Source organism: Amblyomma americanum, chromosome 5, assembly GCF_052857255.1.
Source record: "Amblyomma americanum isolate KBUSLIRL-KWMA chromosome 5, ASM5285725v1, whole genome shotgun sequence".
NCBI classification, from domain to species: domain Eukaryota; kingdom Metazoa; phylum Arthropoda; class Arachnida; order Ixodida; family Ixodidae; genus Amblyomma; species Amblyomma americanum.
In genome coordinates, this window is record NC_135501.1 from 166,910,708 (window position 1) to 166,934,465 (window position 23,758).

Genomic DNA, 23,758 nt, shown 5'->3' on the forward strand with positions numbered 1-23,758 from the left:
CACCGCTAGGCACCGGAAATCACGGAGTCTGCGTTTATGTCACGTTTCATGTGACTCGGTCCTTGGACGTCATAAGAGTTCTCCGTGACGTCATAAGAGTTCTCGGGTTTGAATTGGAGCGGCGGGAAATACTTTCAACTTCGAATCCAGATTTCTTTGAAATAAAGCATCTTTCGCTCCCAGACAAGCAGCAACAAAGCCATGAAATGCCGAACTATCAGATTTTGCTACCAAAAAAATTTGATAGAGTTCTCCTCAGTGTCCCTTTAATGATACAGTTCACCTGAGCAGATAGGGTATGGTTTTTATAGCCCTATACATGCAGTATTACTGGGTGTGGTATGCGCAATGTTTATAGCTTTGTGGGAAAGAGTAAACTAGACAACTACTACGTGTTTGAAATGGGGATGGTACCAATGAAAATTTACGGTTTTATGGGATTAAACGTACCGAAGAAACTCAGGCTATAAAAGGCTCCGTAGTGAAGGCTTTGAATAGTTTCGACCACCTGGGGTTCTTTAACGTGCATTGACATCGCACAGTACGGGGCCCTTTACCATTTCGTCTCCATCGAAATGTGACCTCTGCGGCTGGGATCGAATGCACATCTTTTGGGTAGGTTACCAGCTGAGCGCCATGTCACTGAGCCATTCCAGTGGCTCTATGAAAATTCATTTCACATGATGAAAACATATATTAGCACACGAGGAAAATTTTGTACATATTCAAAAATCTGTCATATATACTGTTTGTTTCTGAGTGGTTGTGATGTTTCTGCCCATGCATGACATCTTTTTAATTTCATATATGTACAGAAATTGTGCATGATGTGTGCTTCTGAGTCGTGATTATGTTTCCACTCATGCATGATGTTTTCGGTAATTTTGTAAATTACAGCCCGAAGCAACACATGGGCTATCAGGGATGCTGCAGAGGAGGCCACCAGATTAATTTAGACCAGATGGGATCTCTAGCTTGCACTGACGTCGCATAGGGTGTGGGCATTTCTGTACTGCACCTCCAGACATTTTTGTATTTCGCCTTCATTACAACCACCACGGCCGGGATCGAACTCTGAGCTTGGGATCGGGACATGGCTGTGATGTGAAAGGTCTGTATAGGTGACGTGAATCATCAGAAAAACCACTGTAAATGCTGTTTCTTCACACATTGTGTTCCAGCTGCAATTATGTCAGTTTTCTTCATGCTTCACGTGACCTATATGGGCCTTTTGCATCATATCTATCGCTAGGCTGTTGAAACTGAGACAGGTGAGAGAAAAAAATTGGATAATAAATTATTTAGCCATCGTAAGTGAATAAAACGGGAGCATCCATGTATAGTAATGTCCTGTGCATCATTACAAAGAAGAAAACATGCAATCGAAATGTGGTGGCTATACTCCTTAAGGCCAATTTGTTTTAATGTTGCCTCCTTTGGCCCCATTTATGCCTGTAAACACAATTTATAAGTTAAAGCTGCTTCACCATTCATTAGCTTTTCATAGGATGTTATGCAGCTTTGTGTACCATAATTTTCGGTGTATGAGTCACTTTTTTTCCAGATTTTTCATGGGTGTGTCTTGTACAACAATGCATCTAGAATATGGCGAAAAATGATGTGCCACAATGCGCCATCTTTTACCATGCTCGGCAACTATGTTTGACAAGAAAATGGATGTGCGAAAGAGAAAATTGAGTTATTACAGAGATTCTGCGCAAGGGAATGTACATTTCGCTACTGTTATCCGTTTCTGCAGAGACCTAGCTGCGCCTGTGCAGAGGTAGGTGCATGCTTCTTGTGGCCAGGGTCATCTATGAACGCTCAGATAGTTCCCCAACAGAGAAGAACACAACAGTAGAATGGGTATTGCACTATGCTACAGCTGCTTTTTTGTTGCTATAGTTGCATTACGGTAGTATTTCGAGCCTTCAGCGTGGCGGCGCCGTCACCCTGTGGCAGCGCGCAACCCTGTGTCGGTGCGCAACCCTGTGGCTGTGCTACCGTGCTGTCACATGGTGTGGAGCAGCTGCCGGCAGTGAGGCGCTGTTACTGATCACGTGATTGGTCACGTGACCAGCCACGTGGTGCGGAGCAGCTCCTGCTGGCGGCGCGGCGCACCGGCGAAACCGAGCTGTCACAGCTGTGCGCATGCGCCGTGTCAAGTGGGACAAAGATGAAGGAACGCGTAGTGAAACGGAGTGGCGAAAGACTGACTTTGCATTTCAACTGAGCAAGTTCCAGCTGTAGCTATCGCGTCACTCCAAGTTTAACCAGAGCTGAACCACGGCCAATTTTTTCTTTTTAATATTGTCCAATACTTTGACTCGCATAATCTTGCAACTAGTGGATGCAAAGACTGAACAAAACATGTGCTGCTGCTACATTCAGTACGGTATGTACAGCCATGTGCTTGACAGTTTAGACTTCTGCACCACATCCGCGTGCCCTCACATGCGTCATGCGTTGTTGCTCAACATGACTGCACCTGCGAGGTGAAGAAGCTACGATGCAAAATTCAAGTTGTACGCATTGAATATGCTTAGGAGAACTGGAACTCGGCAGCAGGAAGACAGTTCGACATGAGCGAAAAATAGTCTGGGACTGGTCCGAACTCACTAGAGTATTTCGGCTGAAGAAGCCAACAAAAAAGGCACAGTGTGGGAAGAAGGCACACTTGTCAGAGCTCGAGGAGCTTCTTCGTACGACAGCTGCTGAAAGCATGTAATTTGGTCCCAGTTTCTAACCAAGGGATCCTGTGCACATTTTTAAAGCTTTTACTGAATGAACATGCGCATCTTATACGTCGATGCGACTTATATGCATTTTTTTTTTCTGAAAAACTGCCATTTTTTAAAGTGGTGCAACTTATAGACTTGATAATACAGTACAGTAAAAGCTCGTTAATTCGAACTCGACAGGGACTGGAAAATTGTTCGAATTATTGAATTGGCGCTAGAAAGAGCAGTCATAGAGCCCTGCCGCGTGGGCAGAACACGAAGCAGTCACAACTAGACTTGTTATCGCGAGCTAGCCGCTACTACACGTTTGTGCCGGGCATATTCTGAGAATTTAATTCATCTGGCCCTAATGGCAGATGAAATAAATTGAGCGGCCAGTTATAAGCCAGAAACAAGTACAGGAATGCATTCGCATGAGCTGCGAGCTTTAGTGCTGGAATATATGAGGCTATTTATGCTCCAAAACATGTTTATTTACGGGGAAGGATTGTCAAAAAAGTAATCGGCGAAGTACATTTGATTACGTTTCTTCTGACGAGACACCTTCAGCATCATCTGCAGCTTGCCCAAAGCTCCTGCGCAATGCCAGAGGTCTCAGTGACAGAGAAGTGGTGTGCTGCAACATCGAGCGCCGACGCTACTTCATGTGCACTTGGTGGGGGCATAGTCTCGTCATCGCCGTCGGACTCATCACTGTCGGCTGTGTTCACCGCACGTGAGCACTGTGACATCTGCTGGGAGCATGCAGCCTCAATTATATCGGCGTCACTCAAGGGCTCCAACGTCTCCACGCTGCTGTCCACGTAGCTCGCGCTTGCGACATCAACAAAAACCATCATCGCCCAAACCATCATACTACGTTGTTTACACCACGTGATTGCAACCCAGCGACCGTGGCACAAAGAAAACCTGGAAAGGCTCGCGCCGAAGCATCAGCAGCGCATGCGAGTGCTCTGGCAGCGAAAACCTGATACGGCATGCAACGGAACGCGGGCTCCGTGAGCCTCGGGCACTCTGCTTTTTTTCTTTTCTGTTGTTTTACATCTCTGGTAAATTTGTAGCGGGACTTGGGCTTCAGTTTGAATTAACCGAGTTTGAATTAACGAGTTTTTACTATATTATTGATTTTACAAAACATGCATAAAGAGCGTGTTTTAAGAAACATGCTTTCTTGCTATATGCAGGCTAGGACACCATTCACAGCAGCCCTGACTCATTGCTTCAAGTACCACAAGCAGGAGGGCGGCAGTTCATGTCTTCGGAGTGTGGCTATGACACCCATAATTGCACCGGAATCATGCGTCACCTCTGCATGCACCCAGGAGAGAAGCCCTATGTGTTGCCATTGCGGCAAGGGGCTCCTGAAAAACGGCATACTGACTGACCACCTCCCCATTGGCGGCAACGGGTTCTCAAGAAAGGGAAACATGACTGACCACCTCCGTACCCATACTGGTGAACAGCCGCACCACTGCAAATACTGCAGCATGCACATCGCAAGGAAGGACAGCCTGGAAAAACGCATCCGCACCACACAGGCAAAACACCCTACCAGCCCACTCGTGCCCAGTGTTTCTAGTGCAGCTGTCTCCTCGTAGTCCGCCTTTGAACTCCTACGAGTGCAGTCGTTGCAGCAAAAGCTTCACAAGGAAGTCCTCTTTGATAGAACACTTTCATATTCACACAGGCGAGAATCCGTTCCAGAGCAGTCGTTGCAGCAAGAGCTTCATAAGGAAGTCCTCTTTGATAGAACACTTTCGTATTCACACAGGCGAGAAGCCATTCCAGTGCAGTCGTTGCAGCAAGAGCTTCATAAGGAAGTCCTCTTTGATAGAACACTTTCGTATTCACACAGGCGAGAAGCCGTTCCAGTGTAGTCGTTGCAGCAAGAGCTTCATAAGGAAGTAAGGAAGTCCTCTTTGATAGAACACTTTCGTATTCACAGAGGCGAGAAGCCGTTCCAGTGCAGTCATTGCAGCAAGAGCTATTTCATAAGGAAGTCCTCTTTGATAGAACACTTTTGTATTCACACAGGCGAGAAGCCGTTCCAGTGCAGTCGTTGCAGCAAGAGCTATTTCATAAGGAAGTCCTTCTTGATAGAGCACTTTCATATTCACACAGGTGAGAAGCCGTTCCAGTGCAGTCATTGCAGCAAGAGCTTCATAAGGAAGTCCTCTTTGATAGAACACTTTCATATTCACATAGGCGAGAAGCCATTCCAGTGCGGTCGTTGCAGCAAGAGCTTCATAAGGAAGTCCTTTATGATAGAGCACTTTCGTATTCACACAGGCGAGAAGCCGTTCCAGTGCAGTCGTTGCAGCAAGAGCTATTTCATAAGGAAGTCCTTCTTGATAGAACACTTTCGTATTCACACAGGCGAGAAGCCGTTCCAGTGCAGTCGTTGCAGCAAGAGCTTCATAAGGAAGTCCTCTTTGATAGAACATTTTCGTATTCACACAGGCGAGAAGCCGTTCCAGTGTAGTCGTTGCAGCAAGAGCTTCGTAAGGAAGTAAGGAAGTCCTCTTTGATAGAACACTTTCGTATTCACAGAGGCGAGAAGCCGTTCCAGTGCAGTCATTGCAGCAACAGCTTCATGAGGAAGTCCTTTTGACAAGGCACTTTTGTACTCATAAAGGTGAGAATCCGTTCCAGTGCACTGGTTGCAGCAAGAACTTCATAAGGACGTCCTCTTTGATAGAGCACTTTCGTATTCACACAAGCGAGAAGCCGTTCCAGTGCAGTCGTTGCAGCAAGAGCTTCATAAGGTAGTCCTCTTTGATAGAACACTTTCATATTCACACATGCGAGAAGCCGTTCCAGTGCAGTCGTTGCAGCAAGAGCTTTTTCATAAGGAAGTCCTTCTTGATAGAGCACTTTCGTATTCACGCAGGTGAGAAGCCGTTCCAGTGCAGTCATTGCAGCAAGAGCTTCATAAGGAAATCCTCTTTGATAGAACACTTTCGTATTCACACAGGCGAGAAGCCGTTCCAGTGCAGTCATTGCAGCAACAGCTTCATGAGGAAATCCTCTTTGATAGAACACTTTCGTATTCACACAGGTGAGAAGCCGTTCCAGTGCAGTCATTGCAGCAAGAGCTTCATAAGGAAATCCTCTTTGATAGAACACTTTCGTATTCACACAGGCGAGAAGCCATTCCAGTGTAGTCATTGCAGCAATAGCTTCATGAGGAAGCCCTTCCGAAAACATTTTCGTCCTCGCACAGGCTAGAAGCCGTTCTAGTGCAGTCATTGCAGCAATTGTTTCATGAGGAAGTCCTCCTTGACAACACATTTGTACTCACCCAGTTGAGAAGCCGTACAAGTGCAGTCATTGCAGCAAGAGCTTCATAAGGAGGTCCTCCTTGACATAACACTTTCCTTTTAAACAAACGAAAAGCCATAGTAGTGCAGTCATAGCAGCAAGAGCTTCATAGCCCTCTTTGACAAAACACTTTTGTTCTCATATAGGCAAGAAGCCGTTCTAGTGCAGTCGTTGCCGCAAGAGCTTGATAATGAATTCCTCCTTGACAGAACACCTTCGTACTCACACAGGCGAGAAGCCCTACAAGTGCAGTCGTTGAAGCAAGAGCTTCATAGCCCTCTTTGACAAAACACTTTTGTTCTCATATAGGCAAGAAGCCGTTCTAGTGCAGTCGTTGCCGCAAGAGCTTGATAATGAATTCCTCCTTGACAACACATTTGTACTCACCCAGTTGAGAAGCCGTACAAGTGCAGTCATTGCAGCAAGAGCTTCATAAGGAGGTCCTCCTTGACATAACACTTTCCTTTTAAACAAGCGAAAAGCCATAGTAGTGCAGTCATAGCAGCAAGAGCTTCATAGCCCTCTTTGACAAAACACTTTTGTTCTCATATAGGCAAGAAGCCGTTCTAGTGCAGTCGTTGCCGCAAGAGCTTGATAATGAATTCCTCCTTGACAGAACACCTTCGTACTCACACAGGCGAGAAGCCCTACAAGTGCAGTCGTTGAAGCAAGAGCTTCATAGCCCTCTTTGACAAAACACTTTTGTTCTCATATAGGCAAGAAGCCGTTCTAGTGCAGTCGTTGCCGCAAGAGCTTGATAATGAATTCCTCCTTGACAGAACACCTTCGTACTCACACAGGCGAGAAGCCCTACAAGTGCAGTCGTTGAAGCAAGAGCTTCATAGCCCTCTTTGACAAAACACTTTTGTTCTCATATAGGCAAGAAGCCGTTCTAGTGCAGTCGTTGCCGCAAGAGCTTGATAATGAATTCCTCCTTGACAGAACACCTTCGTACTCACACAGGCGAGAAGCCCTACAAGTGCAGTCGTTGAAGCAAGAGCTTCATAGCCCTCTTTGACAAAACACTTTTGTTCTCATATAGGCAAGAAGCCGTTCTAGTGCAGTCGTTGCCGCAAGAGCTTGATAATGAATTCCTCCTTGACAGAACACCTTCGTACTCACACAGGCGAGAAGCCCTACAAGTGCAGTCGTTGAAGCAAGAGCTTCATAGCCCTCTTTGACAAAACACTTTTGTTCTCATATAGGCAAGAAGCCGTTCTAGTGCAGTCGTTGCCGCAAGAGCTTGATAATGAATTCCTCCTTGACAGAACACCTTCGTACTCACACAGGCGAGAAGCCCTACAAGTGCAGTCGTTGAAGCAAGAGCTTCATAACGGAAGTCGTCCTTGACAGAACACGTGTTTACACAACTCGTGTTTACACAGGCGAGAAGCCATATCAGTTCAATCATTGCAGCAAGAGCTTCATAGGAAATACTCCTTGACAGAACACTTTCATATTCACACAAGTGAGAAGCCATACCAGTGCATTCGTTGCAGCTAGAGCTTCATGAGGAAGTCTTTTTTGACAAGGCACTTTTGTACTCATAAAGGTGAGAATCCGTTCCAGTGCAGTGGTTGCAGCAAGAACTTCATAAGGACGTCCTCTTTGATAGAGCACTTTCGTATTCACACAAGCGAGAAGCCGTTCCAGTGCAGTTGTTGCAGCAAGAGCTTCATAAGGAAGTCCTTTATGATAGAACACTTTCATATTCACACAGGCGAGAAGCCGTTCCAGTGCAGTCGTTGCAGCAAGAGCTATTTCATAAGGAAGTCCTTCTTGATAGAGCACTTTCGTATTCACGCAGGTGAGAAGCCGTTCCAGTGCAGTCATTGCAGCAAGAGCTTCATAAGGAAGTCCTCTTTGCTAGAACACTTTCGTATTCACACAGGCGAGAAGCCGTTCCAGTGCAGTCGTTGCAGCAAGAGCTTCATAAGGAAGTCCTTCTTGATAGAGCACTTTCGTATTCACGCAGGTGAGAAGCCGTTCCAGTGCAGTCGTTGCAGCAAGAGCTTCATAAGGAAGTCCTTCTTGATAGAGCACTTTCGTATTCACACAGGTGAGAAGCCGTTCCAGTGCAGTCGTTGCAGCAAGAGCTTCATAAGGAAGTCCTTCTTGATAGAGCACTTTCGTATTCACACAGGTGAGAAGCCGTTCCAGTGCAGTCGTTGCAGCAAGAGCTTCATAAGGAAGTCCTTCTTGATAGAGCACTTTCGTATTCACACAGGTGAGAAGCCGTTCCAGTGCAGTCGTTGCAGCAAGAGCTTCATAAGGAAGTCCTTTATGATAGAGCACTTTCGTATTCACACAGGCGAGAAGCCGTTCCAGTGCAGTCATTGCAGCAAGAGCTTCATAAGGAAGTCCTCTTTGCTAGAACACTTTCGTATTCACACAGGCGAGAAGCCGTTCCAGTGCAGTCGTTGCAGCAAGAGCTTCATAAGGAAGTCCTTCTTGATAGAGCACTTTCGTATTCACACAGGTGAGAAGCCGTTCCAGTGCAGTCGTTGCAGCAAGAGCTATTTCATAAGGAAGTCCTTCTTGATAGAGCACTTTCGTATTCACGCAGGTGAGAAGCCGTTCCAGTGCAGTCATTGCAGCAAGAGCTTCCTAAGGAAGTCCTCTTTGCTAGAACACTTTCGTATTCACACAGGCGAGAAGCCGTTCCAGTGCAGTCGTTGCAGTAAGAGCTTCATAAGGAAGTCCTTCTTGATAGAGCACTTTCGTATTCACACAGGTGAGAAGCCGTTCCAGTGCAGTCATTGCAGCAAGAGCTTCATAAGGAAGTCCTCTTTGATAGAATACTTTCATATTCACACAGGCGAGAAGCCATTCCAGTGCAGTCGTTGCAGCAAGAGCTTCATAAGGAAGTCCTTTATGATAGAGCACTTTCGTATTCACACAGGCGAGAAGCTGTTCCAGTGCAGTCATTGGAGCAAGAGCTTCTTAAGGAAGTCCTCTTTGATAGAACACTTTCGTATTCAAACAGGCGAGAAGCCATTCCAGTGCAGTCATTGCAGCAAGAGCTTCATAAGGAAATCCTCTTTGATAGAACACTTTCGTATTCACACAGGCGAGAAGCCGTTCCAGTGCAGTCATTGCAGCAACAGCTTCATGAGGAAGTCTTTTTTGACAAGGCACTTTCGTACTCATAAAGGCGAGAAGCCATTCCAGTGTAGTCATTGCAGCAATAGCTTCATGAGGAAGCCCTTCCGAAAACATTTTCGTCCTCGCACAGGCTAGAAGCCGTTCTAGTGCAGTCATTGCAGCAATTGTTTCATGAGGAAGTCCTCCTTGACAGCACATTTGTACTCACCCAGTTGAGAAGCCGTACAAGTGCAGTCATTGCAGCAAGAGCTTCATAAGGAGGTCCTCCTTGACAAAACACTTTCCTTTTAAACAAGCGAAAAGCCATAGTAGTGCAGTCATAGCAGCAAGAGCTTCATAGCCCTCTTTGACAAAACACTTTTGTTCTCATATAGGCAAGAAGCCGTTCTAGTGCAGTTGTTGCCGCAAGAGCTTGATAATGAATTCCTCCTTGACAGAACACCTTCGTACTCACACAGGCGAGAAGCCCTACAAGTGCAGTCGTTGAAGCAAGAGCTTCATAACGGAAGTCGTCCTTGACAGAACACGTGTTTACACAACTCGTGTTTACACAGGCGAGAAGCCATATCAGTTCAATCATTGCAGCAAGAGCTTCATAGGAAATACTCCTTGACAGAACACTTTCATATTCACACAAGTGAGAAGCCATACCAGTGCATTCGTTGCAGCTAGAGCTTCATAAGGTCCTTCTTGACAGAACACTTTCATATTAACCCAGGCGAAAAGCCATACCAGTGCAGTCATTGCAGCAATAGCTTGATAAGGAAGTCCTTTGACAGAACCCTTTCGTATTCACACAGGCAAGAAGCCGTAGCAGTGCAGTCGTGTCAGCAAGAGCTTGCTTGGTTTCTCGCTCATCCATTGTTGTTAAGCCAAGTCACTCACATCACATTGCAATTCTTCACAGGCTCAACTATATTTTTGACGGCATCAGGGATAGGTCAGACATTTACTTGAACTACTTGGGGAAATATTGTTCGAGGCATGTTAAAGTGATGCCGATTATCTTTCTCTTTGTGGCTGTGTTGACTTTGGTTCAGCAGAAAAAGGTGCATGTTTTGGTAATAAAATTGGATTTAAAATTATTCCTGACAGTCTGTTCAAACTTGTGACATCTTTACCAAAAACGCCGTTGCATTGAAGTGAATGGCAGTCAGCGCTGGATTATGGGGGGGGGGGGTGACTAAGGGGGCTGCAGCCCAGGGCCTCACCTTGGACAGCAGGAAAAGGTGGCCCATTTATTCTAACCTGCTTAGTATATGGAACCATGGGCAACGGAACTTCGAGCGACATGTATGAAGCGAGAAAACCAGAACGATCAGGTGGGGCCTCCCACCGAATGTAACAGCATGCGTTTAGCCTGTTCGTTTGGGGAGAGCTTGTCGAGCTGCAAAAACAGGAATCCCCCGCCACCTTGGCGGAGCCCTCTTTTTTACGAAGCGAGGTGCATTTGCTTGGAAGAATTTTCATGGTTTCCTGTCAGTCTGTCTGTCCAGTGCTGTCTGGAGAGGAGGGGCAAGGGGGAAACACCTAAAACATGTAATGTGGGATGAGGACCTAAATCTCCCTTGCCCCTCATCACCACCACGCCACCCTCCACCTCTCAGATAGTTCCGCCGCTGTCCTTCTCATAGAAAGGATGTGCTGCAGTACCCAACAGTGCCTCCTATTCGAGTTTTCTTTACCGTGTTGGTAATTTGGGTGGGGAGGATGAGTCCGATAGCAAATGATAATGAGTCTGATGTCAGAGTCTAGGCAGGAAAGGAAAGAAGACGTCACAAGTGCTTTTGTCCACGTGCCGTGCGGCATGGAATGTTCACTGTTCGGGCTAGGGTTGTGGAAGAGTGAAGGGGGAAGTTGGAGAGCTGGACACAAAAGGCCTCTCTCCAGGGCCCATTCCTGCCTAGTGGCTGCGCACCCTCGCGCGCGCGCGACAAAAAGAAGGTTAGACTGGCCGCCGAACTTTCCAGAAAGAAGTAGAAAACTATGACTCAGAGGGGACAAAGGGCGCGTAACTTCACCCGCGCTAGGATTCGCCCTCTCCCCTTCGTTCTCGCGCTCGGCGTCGACGGGGCGAAAAAAAAATCTAAAACCTCCCAGAACAGACGATTGCTCCTAGCCAATAGGAAGACGAGACCCGAACAGGGAGAAGGAGTGAGTTTGTACGGAGAAGGAGGGAATTTGTACAAGGAACTCTGTGCGTATGTGAACACCTGCTTTGGCGCTAGTAACAGACAGACCCGGCACGCGGTCTATGAAAGGAAGTTGACTGCGGGCTGCGATTCAGCCCCGATCCACCGGTTAAGCTTGCATAAGCCCGCCCGCTGAGGAGCTCCCAGGGGACACACCACTCTCGGCCAGCCACGTACCATCCAGGCAGCATGCGCCAGTCATCGGGATGGCCACCGTTGGACACCTGCGGTCGCGTCGGACTGACGAAGTGCCGGTGCGGTGAACAATTAGCATCCATTCATGTGAAAATGCTCGGTCGGAAGCATCAAAGTGGTGCGTCTAAACGAAAGGTGACGTTAGAGAAGAGCGTGAAAAGAAGCTACCAAAGATGATAAAGTACCTACTGAATGGAGCTTCCGTGGAGCAGTATGATCGCTCTACCCAGAGTTCAACTCCCAATAGTACCGACTGTGCTTCTGTGGAGGACTTGCCAACTCCATCACCACAGTTTCCTGGCAAGAAGCAAGGTTTGACTCATCTTGGTTGTCTGGAGCCTGTGAAAACGGTGCCAACCTCGGCAGTCCATATTTCTGATCAACCGACGCTAACCAAGCCCTGTCCTGTTCTTGAGCCAGCAACGTCTATGCTACTCAGCCGGGCCCCTGCCACAGAGCTCCAGGCGTCCGGCCCGCCACGCCCGATTTCTACTACTGCTGATCAACAAGTGCGAAACCTCTCCGATGAGCCTCTTTCTACTGACGAGCGCCAGGAAACAACACTCCAAGAGCAGACTCACTTGTTTCCTGTTAGTTTGGCTTCAAATAATCATGCTCCCACCCACAAAGTGTGCTTCGAGAAGACGAATGAGACTGCTTCTCATTGCGGCAACAGAGAAGTACAGACACCCCCGTAGCAAGAGGTACTTTGCGAGATTCTCCGAAGTGTCCCTGCTAAGTGGCCGGGCGTTATTACTTACAGCTTTCGGAGTGTATGCCTTGAGAAAGGGCCATTGTATTTTCAAAATTGGGCAGAAAATGTTCCATCTTCCGAAAGGCAATACAAAACTCAGAAACGCTATATGTCACCTCATCTTTTCGTGCGAAAGGCTGTAAATGGGGAGGCGTACGAGCGACACTGGTCATGGTACTCGGAGTCCAAAGGTTCTGTTTACTGTTTCATCTGCAAACTATTTTTGATTTCAAGCAACCCCAGTGCTTTCACCACGCACGGCTTTTGTGATTGGAAAAGAGCAGAAGAGAAGGTTTGCGCATATGAAAATGGCGTCAAGCACCGGAACTGCGCGGCAGCATGGCTCACCCGCTCTAACTCGAGCGGCACAATTGACAAAGAGCTGGTTAAGCATCTTGTCTCTGAGACCGCTTACTGGACAGCGGTGTTGAAGTGCGTAGTCGTTATAGTTAAGCTTCTAGCTAAGCGCAACCTAGCGTTTAGGAAAAGTGAAATTTTTTGTTCACCAAGAAATGGCAGTTATATGGGAGTGCTTGAGGCCATTGCCAAGTTTGATCCCTTTCCAGAGGAGCACATCAAACGCTACGGGAACAAAGGAAAAGGTCACCCATCGTATCTGTCAAAAACCATTTGTGATGAATTTATCGAGCATATGGCAAAGGCTGTCAAGGAACGTCTCGGTGACGAATTGAAACCCGCAAAATACTTCTCTTTAATTGTCGATTCGACTCCAGACCTTACTCACGTTGATCAGCTGTCAGTTGTTTTACGATACTATTTAAATGGGAAAGTGTACGAACGCTTTCTTGGATTTGTTCCAATCGAATCGCATACCGGCTTGTATCTTTTCGATACCGTGATGTCCCTCTTGATGTCCAATGGCACCTGAATTGATGATTGTAGGGGCCAAGCTTTTGATAATGCGAGTAATATGTCAGGAAAATACAAAGGACTGCAAGCTCAAATCAAACACCTGAACAAATTGGCAGTCTACGTCCCGTGTGCTGGTCATTCACTGAACTTAGTTGGCGCGTGTAGTGTTGACAGTTGCCTTGAGGCAGTCAAATTTTTCACTGTAATTCAGAGACCGTTATGTGTTCTTTGCTGCCTCACCTAAGCGATGGAGGTATCTTTTGGACAGCATGGATGGAACTGGCCAGCAGCTTGTTTTGAAAAGTCTCTCGGAGACATGCCAAATCATGTAAGGCCATTCTGCAAAATTTCAATGCAGTCTTGTGTTGCCTTGAAGCTATATCAAAGAACGAGGAAGAAAACGGTGACACTAGGAATGAAGCGCACTCTCTCCAAGAAAATGACAAAACTAGAGACTGCATTCATGGTGATTTTCTGAAGTGAAATCTTTGAGTGCTTTGACAAAACGAGCGTAGCACTTCAGAAACCAGGCCTAGACATTTCAACTGCTGTAGACCTGCTGAGCTCTCTAGAAGGCTTTAATTCTTTGCAACCTCACTTTGGTACCTTCGAAGAGAGGTCACGCGCGCTAAGTACCAATCAATGTTAGGATGAGGGCAAACGCATCGTTTTGAGTAAGCACCCGGACGGAAAAAGCGATAGTGCACTACAAGGTAGAAAAAGGTTTATCGTAGAGACCTACAATGTTGTACTTGACAGTCTAGGCTGTGCTTTGGGAGTGCGAAAGGCTGCCTACACTGAACTCTGCGAAAGGTTCGGATTCTTAAAATTGCTGACAGAAGTTGGAAGCGAGGCCTCTCTGGCACTGCAGGCTGAGAAGTTGGTGAAAAACCTACAAAAATGATTTGGAGCTAGCATTTTCCGCTGAAATCATTCAGTTTGCGAACTTTCTGCACAACTCTGCCAGGACACGAGTCCCCTGGGAATAATGAAGTTGTTGCACGAAAGATACTGATTGATGCGTTTCCGAACATTTCTATTGCTTTGCGAATGTACTTAAGCATACTCGTGGCAAACTGTGAGACTGAACGATCATTTTTTAAGTTGTCGCTGATAAAAAATCGCTTTCGTTCAAGCCCCCTTGAGAAGGTGAACTCGGTTGCTATCATGTCCATTGAAAGTGACCTTCTCCGCGATCTATTCTTCGAACAGACTATATCTGATTTCACCAAAGCGAAGGCATGAAAGATGCCAATTTAAAAGAGGACTGTTTGCGCTATACATGAATAGTTCCAATAAGTTCGTTGCGTCGCCTCCCAGCCTCCACGTTGCCAATGAAACGCTGAGAAGTGTAATTCAAGATATGCAAATCTTTGTTGTTCGTCTCTTGTTTGTTCTTGTGATATTTAGCGTGTTTATAAAGAACTATATTTTTCTTGTTTTTGATAGTGCCATGCTTATTTGGTGTCGTCCTTGCTTGTGTTACCTTCAACAAAAATATTTTCAAATAATGTTTTGTAATTACAGTTGGTAATTTTCATCTGTATGCCTTAAGTATTGTATATATCTATTGCATATTTATAGAGTTACATGTATAACAATTACTGCAGTCTGATGCCTGAATTTTAATAAAGAATGTTTTGGATACAACCATGCGTCTCCTCATGGGATTAAACTTAGTGATGCAAACAAAGCCTAGCTTCAGAAGGATCGACATCTCAGCTGTGTTGTCTTTTCTACGTTCTTGTTCGCCTTGAGTGCACTAAACTTTTCCTTAAAGCCTAGCTTTTGCTGAAAACAGAATGCAGATGAATCACAAAGTTAACATATGTGTTGGTGTTTACAACAGCACGCGTTTCAAGCAAGTTTTGTTGTTTTCCTTATAATAATAACAGTAATAATAATCCCGTTGTTCGCACTTCGTTCTTTTTAATTTGGTGCAATTAAAATGAAACATGGCATATTTCCAGTAGCGTAGCAGGCGACGGGGGGGGGGGGGGGGGGGGGTCAGTACAGGGAAAGGGGGCCTACATGCGCATTACCCCAGGGCCCCCATTTTTCTTAAAGGGACCCAGAAAGGGGGTCTCAATAAACGCGCGATATGTCTGGGATGTTAAAAGATGACAGGTCATAATTATCCTGCAGCAAGAATTATTTTAATACGTTTTGTGGAAGCTGAGTTATATGCAGACAAAATTTGAACTTCCGTGTCTTCGCGCCTTTCCCTCTCCTCTCGCACACGAAAACGGCAGCACTCCTCTGCCTGCCTCACTCACTCGGCCGCTCCCCTACCTCCGCCGGCTGCGGCGCGCGCGGAGTGGCTGTAGCGCGTGACGTCTGAAAGAGTTTGGCGCTGTGAACCTGTGATAACCCCCGGCTGCTGACGTCATTTGCAAGACATAACGTTGTCTGCCAGGTTTTTGTGCAAAAGCCCGGCACTGCGCGTCGCCGCGAGGTGCAAAAGCGGGAGTTTTTAAATATGTATTGTAAATTTCCCTCTCGCTTTTGAGGTCTCATACGCCGCATGGACGCTCGGTGGCCTGTACTCTACATAGTGCAAGCATTTTAAAGCCAAGCTCAAACACCCCTTTCTGTGGCCCTTTAATCCGGCCCTGTTGGCAGTGTAGTGCAGCCTCTCGAATCTGCGGGAAAAAATCTGGTATCATCGTACACTTTTTACTTGCAAAATTGGCCGTTGTCGGCGACACCTGTATGTTGGCCTTTTCTAAGTTTTGAAATCTCGTTTTGCTGAGAGTAGTCTCTTTGAGATTACAACATGTGTCCTATAAACACAGGCCAAATTCTATTCTTGTCCATGTCCCTTTAAGTTATATTTAGTTATCTTATGTTGAACTATTTTATAGTTAACTTATTGAGGTTGAGAGACAGTGAAGAGAAGAAATGCACCATATGGGCCTTTCTTTTGTCTCTCGGCTTTTTTATTTTGATTTGGCTAACATGCCTCAAGCAGCAAGAGCAGCATTTTTTTATTCCATACATTTTTCCAGACTCCTTTTAGTCACTTTTCACAAGACTCCACTCTTCGGAGATGTCAAAGGTACACTGTGGATTCAGAAAAACATTCAGGGAGGGCTTTTATGGTTGGCTTGGCTGTTAACCATCCAATATTCTGGGCTAGAGCATGGATAGCATCATAGTGCCTTCAGAGCTTCTCAGATGGAAGTGCTCATTCAAAACATTGGGATAAAAGCTCCAACTGTCCCATACGCGCATAGGCTGCTGACTGCTACCAAAAAAATGCAGTGAGGTGTAGTTAGTTGTTCTGTTTGTCAGACTGAAAAATCGAGAACGCTTGTATTCCGTCATAATGTTTTGCATTTATTTTGAGAGGTGACAAAGCAAGTGCTTTTTTTCATAATCACACCAGCGTTCAATGCACTCCTTAACTGTTTGGACACTATTGTGGCTTTGTACATAAGGTTGTGTTATGTGGCTGATACTTTCTCGCTTACAGCCAAGAGGAAACTGTCTAGTTTGTACTCCCAGTGAGACCTCTTTTGTGATAGTACTATGTAATTGTGTGGCTCAGTCTTCACATTTGTTCTGAATTTTATTTGTTTCTCTAGTTGTTAAGTTATTTACCTTTATTCTGTGGGTATTCTCGATGCTTGTGCTGTGCCATTGGGGCTGTCAGCCTGAAATTGAAAAGTAGTAGAAAGAAAGCTTGGCTTTGCTTTGATTTGCTTTGCTTTGCTTTATTGGGTTTAACGTCCCAAAGCAACTCAGGCAATAAGGGATATGCTGTAGTGAAGGGCTCCGGAAATTTCAACCAGCTGGGGTTCCTTAATGTGCACTGACATCGCACAGTATACGGGCCTCTAGAATTTCGCCACCATCGAAATTCGACTGCCACGGCCGGTATCGAACCCGCATATTTGGGGTCAGCAGCCGGTCACCATAACCACTGAGTCACCGCGGCAGCTTAGAAAGAAAGCAAAAACATTACCTGAAGTATGCAAGCGAATTGGCCACAGAGTGAAATACAAAGAATAAATAGGAAGTATTGATTTTATTACGAAATTGTGTTAACTGGTCTGCATTGATTGGAAATATGGATCCATCGTTATGCCTTTGATTGCAGCATACATGTTACGTGGCTAAATGTCACAGAGCACTAAGCTTTCTTCATCGCATAGCTTACCACTCAGTTGAAATTTTATTCCATTATTCTACTGACAATCTTTCTCTTGCTGTGCTGTGTGGCTGCAAACAATATTATCTATATATGAGACATGGGAGAGGCCTTTGCCCTGCAGTGGGCATAGTCAGGATGATGATGTTGATGAGAAGGAGGAGGAGCCTGGGACATGAATAAAAGTATATGAGACTCAAATAAAATGGCTACCATACATTACACCTTGTTTAAAGAGATCATGCTTTCTACGCTTATGCTGCTGATGCGTGGAAATGCTTTCCAGCAACTAAGTAAGATGTAATGCCTTATCAAAATGTAAGCTGCACTGCTCGCTAAGTTGTTTTGTCTTCTGAATAATCTTGCGTGTCTTATGTAAAGGGCACAGCAGAAACCACAGTGTGCTGTTAGCTGTGCCTTCTGAGTGCATAGCACCAGTGTTGGCGGTAACGCGTTACTTTTTTCGGTAACTTAGTAACGTACTCGTTACCATTTGGGACCTGTAATGGGTAACATACTTACGTTAACATTTTTCGGTAACGTGAGGTGTCACGTTACTAGTTACTTTTTGTTCCAGTTGTCACCCAATTCATTACCTTTTTTTTTAAAAAAAAGCGCAGGACACCTTAAGTGATGTTGCAAATAAACAAACAGGCGCTGTCGACGACCTTTGTTGTGGCTTGCATGCATGCCAGAAAACACCTGCCCTTCCTTCATGGCACACCCAACTAAAAAAAAAGACACAATAGCCATAAAGCACGAAACACGTGCACGAACACGCATTCACACACTCGTCTTCGCCTACCTCCCCTTCCCAGAAAACTCACACACACAATTCTCTAGAGTGGAAGCATGCCGAGCATTCTGGAACATCACATTTTTCAGAATTAGTTCAGTGATGTTTTCTTTGTGAAGTTAGAATTGATGATGAAGTGCCATTTTGTGTTTAATGCCACATTCAGAAGATGGCTTCACCATGTGCCACTGAGTTAGAATCCAACACATGTAACTCTACAGGCAACTTTAACATTGCTATAACATTGCTAAGCTCCTTCACATTTGTGCGAAATATCACGTAAAATGGTTGTTGGGCTAGAAGCTTTATGTGAAATATGGGCTTTATAAAATTGTTATCTTGAGTTGTTGCAGCGAAGACGCACTAATTAAAATTTATAGCCATGAAGTAACGGCAAAGTAACGTGCGGTACTTTTTTCATCAACGGTAATGGTAACACGTTACTTTTCTTTATAGGTAACGTAGGGCGGTAACGCGTTCCTTTTTTCTTAGCGTAACGAGTAACGTATTTAGTTACTTTTTTTCGGTAACGCCTACAACACTGCATAGCACAGTAAGCTACAGAGTCAAGGAATAAATGCAAGTTTCAGTGTCACTTTTCCTGTCATTCTTTAAATCTGGGCCTCATATATTTACCTGTTACCATTGAGTTTGAATTACTGAAAGTGATTGAATTTGGTTTCATGCTCAGTCAATATTTTGTCACCTCATCACGCTGGCAGCACAGGGCACTGCAACTGTTCTTGTCCTCAGCGGCCATGCCCATAACATCCTTGGTCCTTGCTAGCCGCTGGTTAATAGTTATACACTTAAACCTAATCACTTTTTTAATAGCCACTCTTGTTCTGGGGCTTTTCCTGCCTTTCTTATGAACATATCTGATACTCCACACTGGATGCACACATTAAAGTGTAATCATTGTCCTAGAAGGGAAGGCAAGCTTATCTTGAAGTTGTTTTGAATGTTGGCGTATTCGGCCTAATTTATGCCTGTAAAGACGATGGCTAACCAAGAGCTGCTTCATCATACATTAGCTCTGCCTGAGACGTGATGCAGCTCTCGTGTCTTACATTCTTTAGAGGGCCTAGAAAGCATGTTGTAAGAAACGTGCTTTCTTGCGCTGTGCAGGATCGGACACCACTTGCCGTGACCCATTACCTCGCCGAGAATCGCAACCAGGAGGGCGGCAGTTTGTGTTCCGAGTGCAGCTTTGATACAGATAATCGCACCGAAATCATGCAACACCTCTGCATCCACACAGGAGAGAAGCCCTATGTGTGCAAACATTGCAACAAGGGGTTCTCTAGTAAGAGCAACATGACTGCCCACCTTCGCGTCCATACTGGCGAAAGGCCGTACCGGTGCAGTTATTGCAGCAAGCGCTTCCCAAAAAGTGATAGCCTAAATAAGCACATCCGCACCCACACAGGCGAGAAGCCCTACCAGTGCATTCAGTGCACCCAGAGATTCTCACAGAAGTCCCTCCTAGCGATCCACCTTCGGACTCACACCGGGGAGAAGCCACACCAGTGCACTCATTGCAGCAAGAGCTTCATAAGGAAGACCCCTCTGGCAGTGCACATTCATACCCACACAGGCAAGAAGCCGTATCAGTGCATTCATTGCAACAAGTTTTATAACGAGCACTGTCCTGAATGGGCACCTTCGCACCCACACAGGCGAGAAGCCATACCAGTGCCAACTGTGTCCCATGGTCTTCTCAAACAAGACGAGCTTTAACTCGCATGTGAAAAACCACAAGACTGCAAAACCAATATAGTGGCACTTTTGCTTTGAGGCATTTGCATCAACCGGTGGTTGAAATTATGTCAACAGAATTGTTGCATAAGGGTACACACTGTTCTCTGAAGCTTGTAGCTTGCCCTGCCACCATTCACTGAAGCAACTGCAGGCAGCTGTTGTACAATGCGTGGATCTGCCCATTTGGCTACATGGTTACTGGGGGGTGGGGATTGTTAAGGTGCAAATTCTTTATTAAGTTTTGTGGGCTGTATTGCCAATGAAAGGGTGCGATATGCAATAAAATAAACGTTAACAATGTTCAAGTAATGAAGTCTAGGCTGTAAGCTGTCACTCTCACTTCTATCACGTTGTGTCTGTGACTTTCAATCTAGCATCTCAGTTTCTCATTCATCCAGTGCTACTAAGCCAAGTCACTCACGTCGCATTGCAGTTCTTTACAGGCTGAGCTATCTATTTTTGACGGCATCAAGGATAGGTCAGACATTTACTTGAGCTACTTGGTGATATAATGTTTGAGGCATGTCAAAGGGACACTGATTGGCTTTCTCTTTCTGGCTGTGGTGACTTTTGTTCAGCAGGAAAAGATGCAGTGAATGGCACTGTAGCGTGGCCTCTGGGATTTTTCTCCAAAAAATGTCATTGCCCGCATTTTACTTGCGAAATTGGCCAGTGATGGCAACATCTATGTTTAGTTTTTTGGTCTCTTCTTGCTTATAAAAGCTTGATTCTCGGTGACAGCAGCTTCTTTGAGATTAGAATGTGCACCATATCGATACAGTTCAAATTATATTTGTTGTCCGTGTCCCTTTAACTTATATTTTAGCTATTTTATATTTAACTATTTTATAACTTAACTTAATATTGGGGTTAAAAGACATTAAAGAGGAGAAATGCAGCGTACATCCTCTGTTTATCCACCTTCTTTTTGATTTAGTTAACATGCCTCAAGCAGCAAGAGCATGCTGCGCCTGAAGGTCATCTGGCTCTTAGATTTGACCTCTAATGGGAGGCGTGCCGCTTAGGCAATATCGCGTGTGACAGGTTCCTCGATCTTCTTCATCGATGCCATAGCTGGACGCTTGCAGTCGCGTCCGCCACTGCGCTGGCTGCTGCTCGACCGCTCCTCCTCGCCAGTTGTTGCATGTTATGTGTCATGTAGTTCGCTCTTGCACTCGGTAGTCACGTCCGCCGCTGCGCCAACCGCCGCTTAGGGACGCTCGCTCTTGCAATTGTGGCATGTGATGCATTACATAATTTGCTCTCGCTGAAGTCTAGAAAAAATAAAGGTGAGCCACAGCTAAACAGTGTCTAACCATGCTTAACAGAGCTCTCGCTCTGTATATCCTGGCTCAAGTGCATTGAACGACAGGCACTTTTTTATTCCATACAGTTTTCCCAAATCCTTTCATTCACCTTTCCCATGACTGCACCCTTTGGAGGCTGCAAAAGTAAACTGTAGATTCAGAAAAACATTCATAGAGGGCTTTGATCTCAGCTTGGCTGTTAACCATCCAATATTCTGGGCTAGAACTTGGATTGCACTTCCTTATGCCATACCAGCTTCTGAGATGGAAGTGCTCATTTGAAACATTGGGATAAAAGCTCCAACTGTTCCATATACATATAGGCTGCTGACTGCAACGAAAAAGTGCAGTTGAGGTGTAGTTAGTTTCTCTCTTCATCGTTAATGGCCAGTCATGTCCTGGGGTTTTTCCTGCTTTTATTATGAGCATATCTGATACTGCTCACCGGATGCACAGAGCAAAGTGAAATGCTTGTCCTTGAAGAGGAGAAGGCAAGCTTATATTGAAGTCTGGATGCATATATGAAATGCATGCATAGTGCTACCCCCCCGTCCCCTCCTTTTCCCACCTACATATTTTCCTTGAAACTTCATCCTCGTCTTTCCAAAGACTTTTCGAGACCAGTCAGGTGGACAGCGTGTCTGAAAGAATAGCCATTCATGAAACATTGTATAATAATCTGTTTTATGTATTATAAAAATAAAAGCGCCACTCTGAAGTCATTTTTCTGGTACAATGCAAGCATCCGCTTTCTGCAACCCATGCCGCCATCACATTCCGAGCATGTAGATCTTTGCCACTATCCAGATTTGCCCAGGAGGCTGTTAATTTGCAGTATACTTTTTAACGCAGTTAGCTTTGCCTTAAAGTTTGAAAAGCAAATGTGCATTAACTCTAAATAACCTTACCTTTCATAAATAACCTCACCTTTCATACCTTGTTAAATGTATGCTTACAATATACGCTGTCGCAGATGACGGATATGACACAGCAGTGAAAGACAATGAAGGAGCATGATGAGAGGGCAAACTCGTGTATTAAACTGTTATGCCAACTATAGTGGGTTGGTTTGTGCACCTAATGCTTAAAATTATCAATAGGTAATGTGCTGTTGCACTCAAAATGAACTGAAACACACAAGTTGCGGTAGAAATTTAGTTCTGCGAGCCAAGCTCTGCAGGGCCGCCGCAGTGGCTCAGTCGTGGTGCTCGGCTGCTGGCCCGAAAGACGTGGGTTCGATCCCGGCAGCGGCGGTCGAATTTCGATGGAGGCAAAATGCTCGGGGGCCGTATGCTGTATGATGCCAGTGTACATTAAAGAACCCCAGGTGGTTAAAATTATTCGGAGCCCTCCACTACGGGGTCCTTCGTGGCGTGAGTCTCTGTTCGCGACATTAAACCGAACATCAAACAAGCGATGGTAGAAATGATGCATAAAACAATATACACTAGATCTGCAATTTGAGTGCTTTGTCTGAAACTGCATTGATTTACTATATCGTAGATACCTCTGTTGGTTAACTTTGGCCATGTTGCAAATCGTACTGTACATTATAGTACATTCACAAGTATGCCGACGGGCAGAGGCAGTGCCAGGGGTAGGCGACGGGTGGCAGCAATTTGCCGGGCCATACAAAAACTTCTGAACGCTGCCTTCAAATGCTGACAGGGAAGTCATTTCTATGTAATGCAGCTCGTATACATTCCTTTGCTGCTAAGCGAGTGTATGAAGGTCTTTCCAGCACATCCTGATCATTTTATTTTATCTTTAAAGGGAGAAACGCCACAGAGGCATCATACCTATCTAAAATTTAGTTCGTCATTCCTCTCTTCTCTGTTCAACCAGAATTCTGGCACTATCACTGTTAAAGGGCAGTTGGGGAGTTCATGGAGGCAAAGAGCCAGGTGGTCTGGCGAGTTTTGATGTTTGCATGTAATGGGGGATGAGGCTCGTAAGCACTGGTTTAATGTAACTAGCGGGCATCAGCCTGCACCGAGAACGTGGGAGTGTGCAACGGTTCTGCTCGTACTACTCCCACAATCAAGAATCTCAAAACCTGAAAAAAAAAAGGGGGGGGGAAGGGTCCATCAGTCAACTATGTGAGTGACCTGGAGGTTATGCCGCAAACCAATGAGGAAGCCTCCGCCAGTGAGCTGCAATGCACGACTCTCACCGCCTCCATTCCAGCTTTGAAGGTTGGTGAATTTACAAGGGGACGTGAAGTGAATCTGTTTCCCAAGGGAATGACGGGCATGTTAATCTAAGGAGAGGATGTGTGGGGAGAAGCTCACCTCCAGTCCACCCCTTCTGTTCACATAGCGACGTTTAGGACCGCCTATCAGTGTGATCGTACATTTAAAGCAAGCGCGCTGTCCGTCACCCATGTTTTGCACGCTGCATCGCCACTGAACGGGCCTCCTTTTGTGGTAAATAAGCACCCAGTTTATGTAGCGGAGGTACCTTGATATTGCACTGCAAAATAACTCTGGACAGAAGGCGTCAAATTTTACAATTGACGATAAACATTTTTTGGTACTTTGCTTATCTTGGAACTCCACTT

At 45.5% G+C, this 23,758-nt stretch overlaps 3 protein-coding genes across 3 annotated transcripts in view; all 3 read left to right on the plus strand.

Moving 5' to 3' along the window:
- Nucleotides 1–23,758, plus strand: part of LOC144132972 (uncharacterized) — a 34,656-nt gene that overhangs the window by 5,153 nt on the left and 5,745 nt on the right. The window lies entirely within an intron of this gene.
- LOC144133671 (uncharacterized) lies at nucleotides 3,324–5,761 on the plus strand. Its single transcript, XM_077666826.1, has 2 exons — nucleotides 3,324–3,456; nucleotides 4,632–5,761. The coding sequence occupies exons 1-2, from the start codon at nucleotides 3,324–3,326 to the stop codon at nucleotides 5,252–5,254; spliced, it is 756 nt and encodes a 251-aa protein (XP_077522952.1). The 3' UTR covers nucleotides 5,255–5,761.
- Nucleotides 5,971–14,819, plus strand: LOC144132969 (uncharacterized). Its single transcript, XM_077665737.1, has one exon. The coding sequence runs from the start codon at nucleotides 7,572–7,574 to the stop codon at nucleotides 9,300–9,302; it is 1,731 nt and encodes a 576-aa protein (XP_077521863.1). The 5' UTR covers nucleotides 5,971–7,571; the 3' UTR covers nucleotides 9,303–14,819.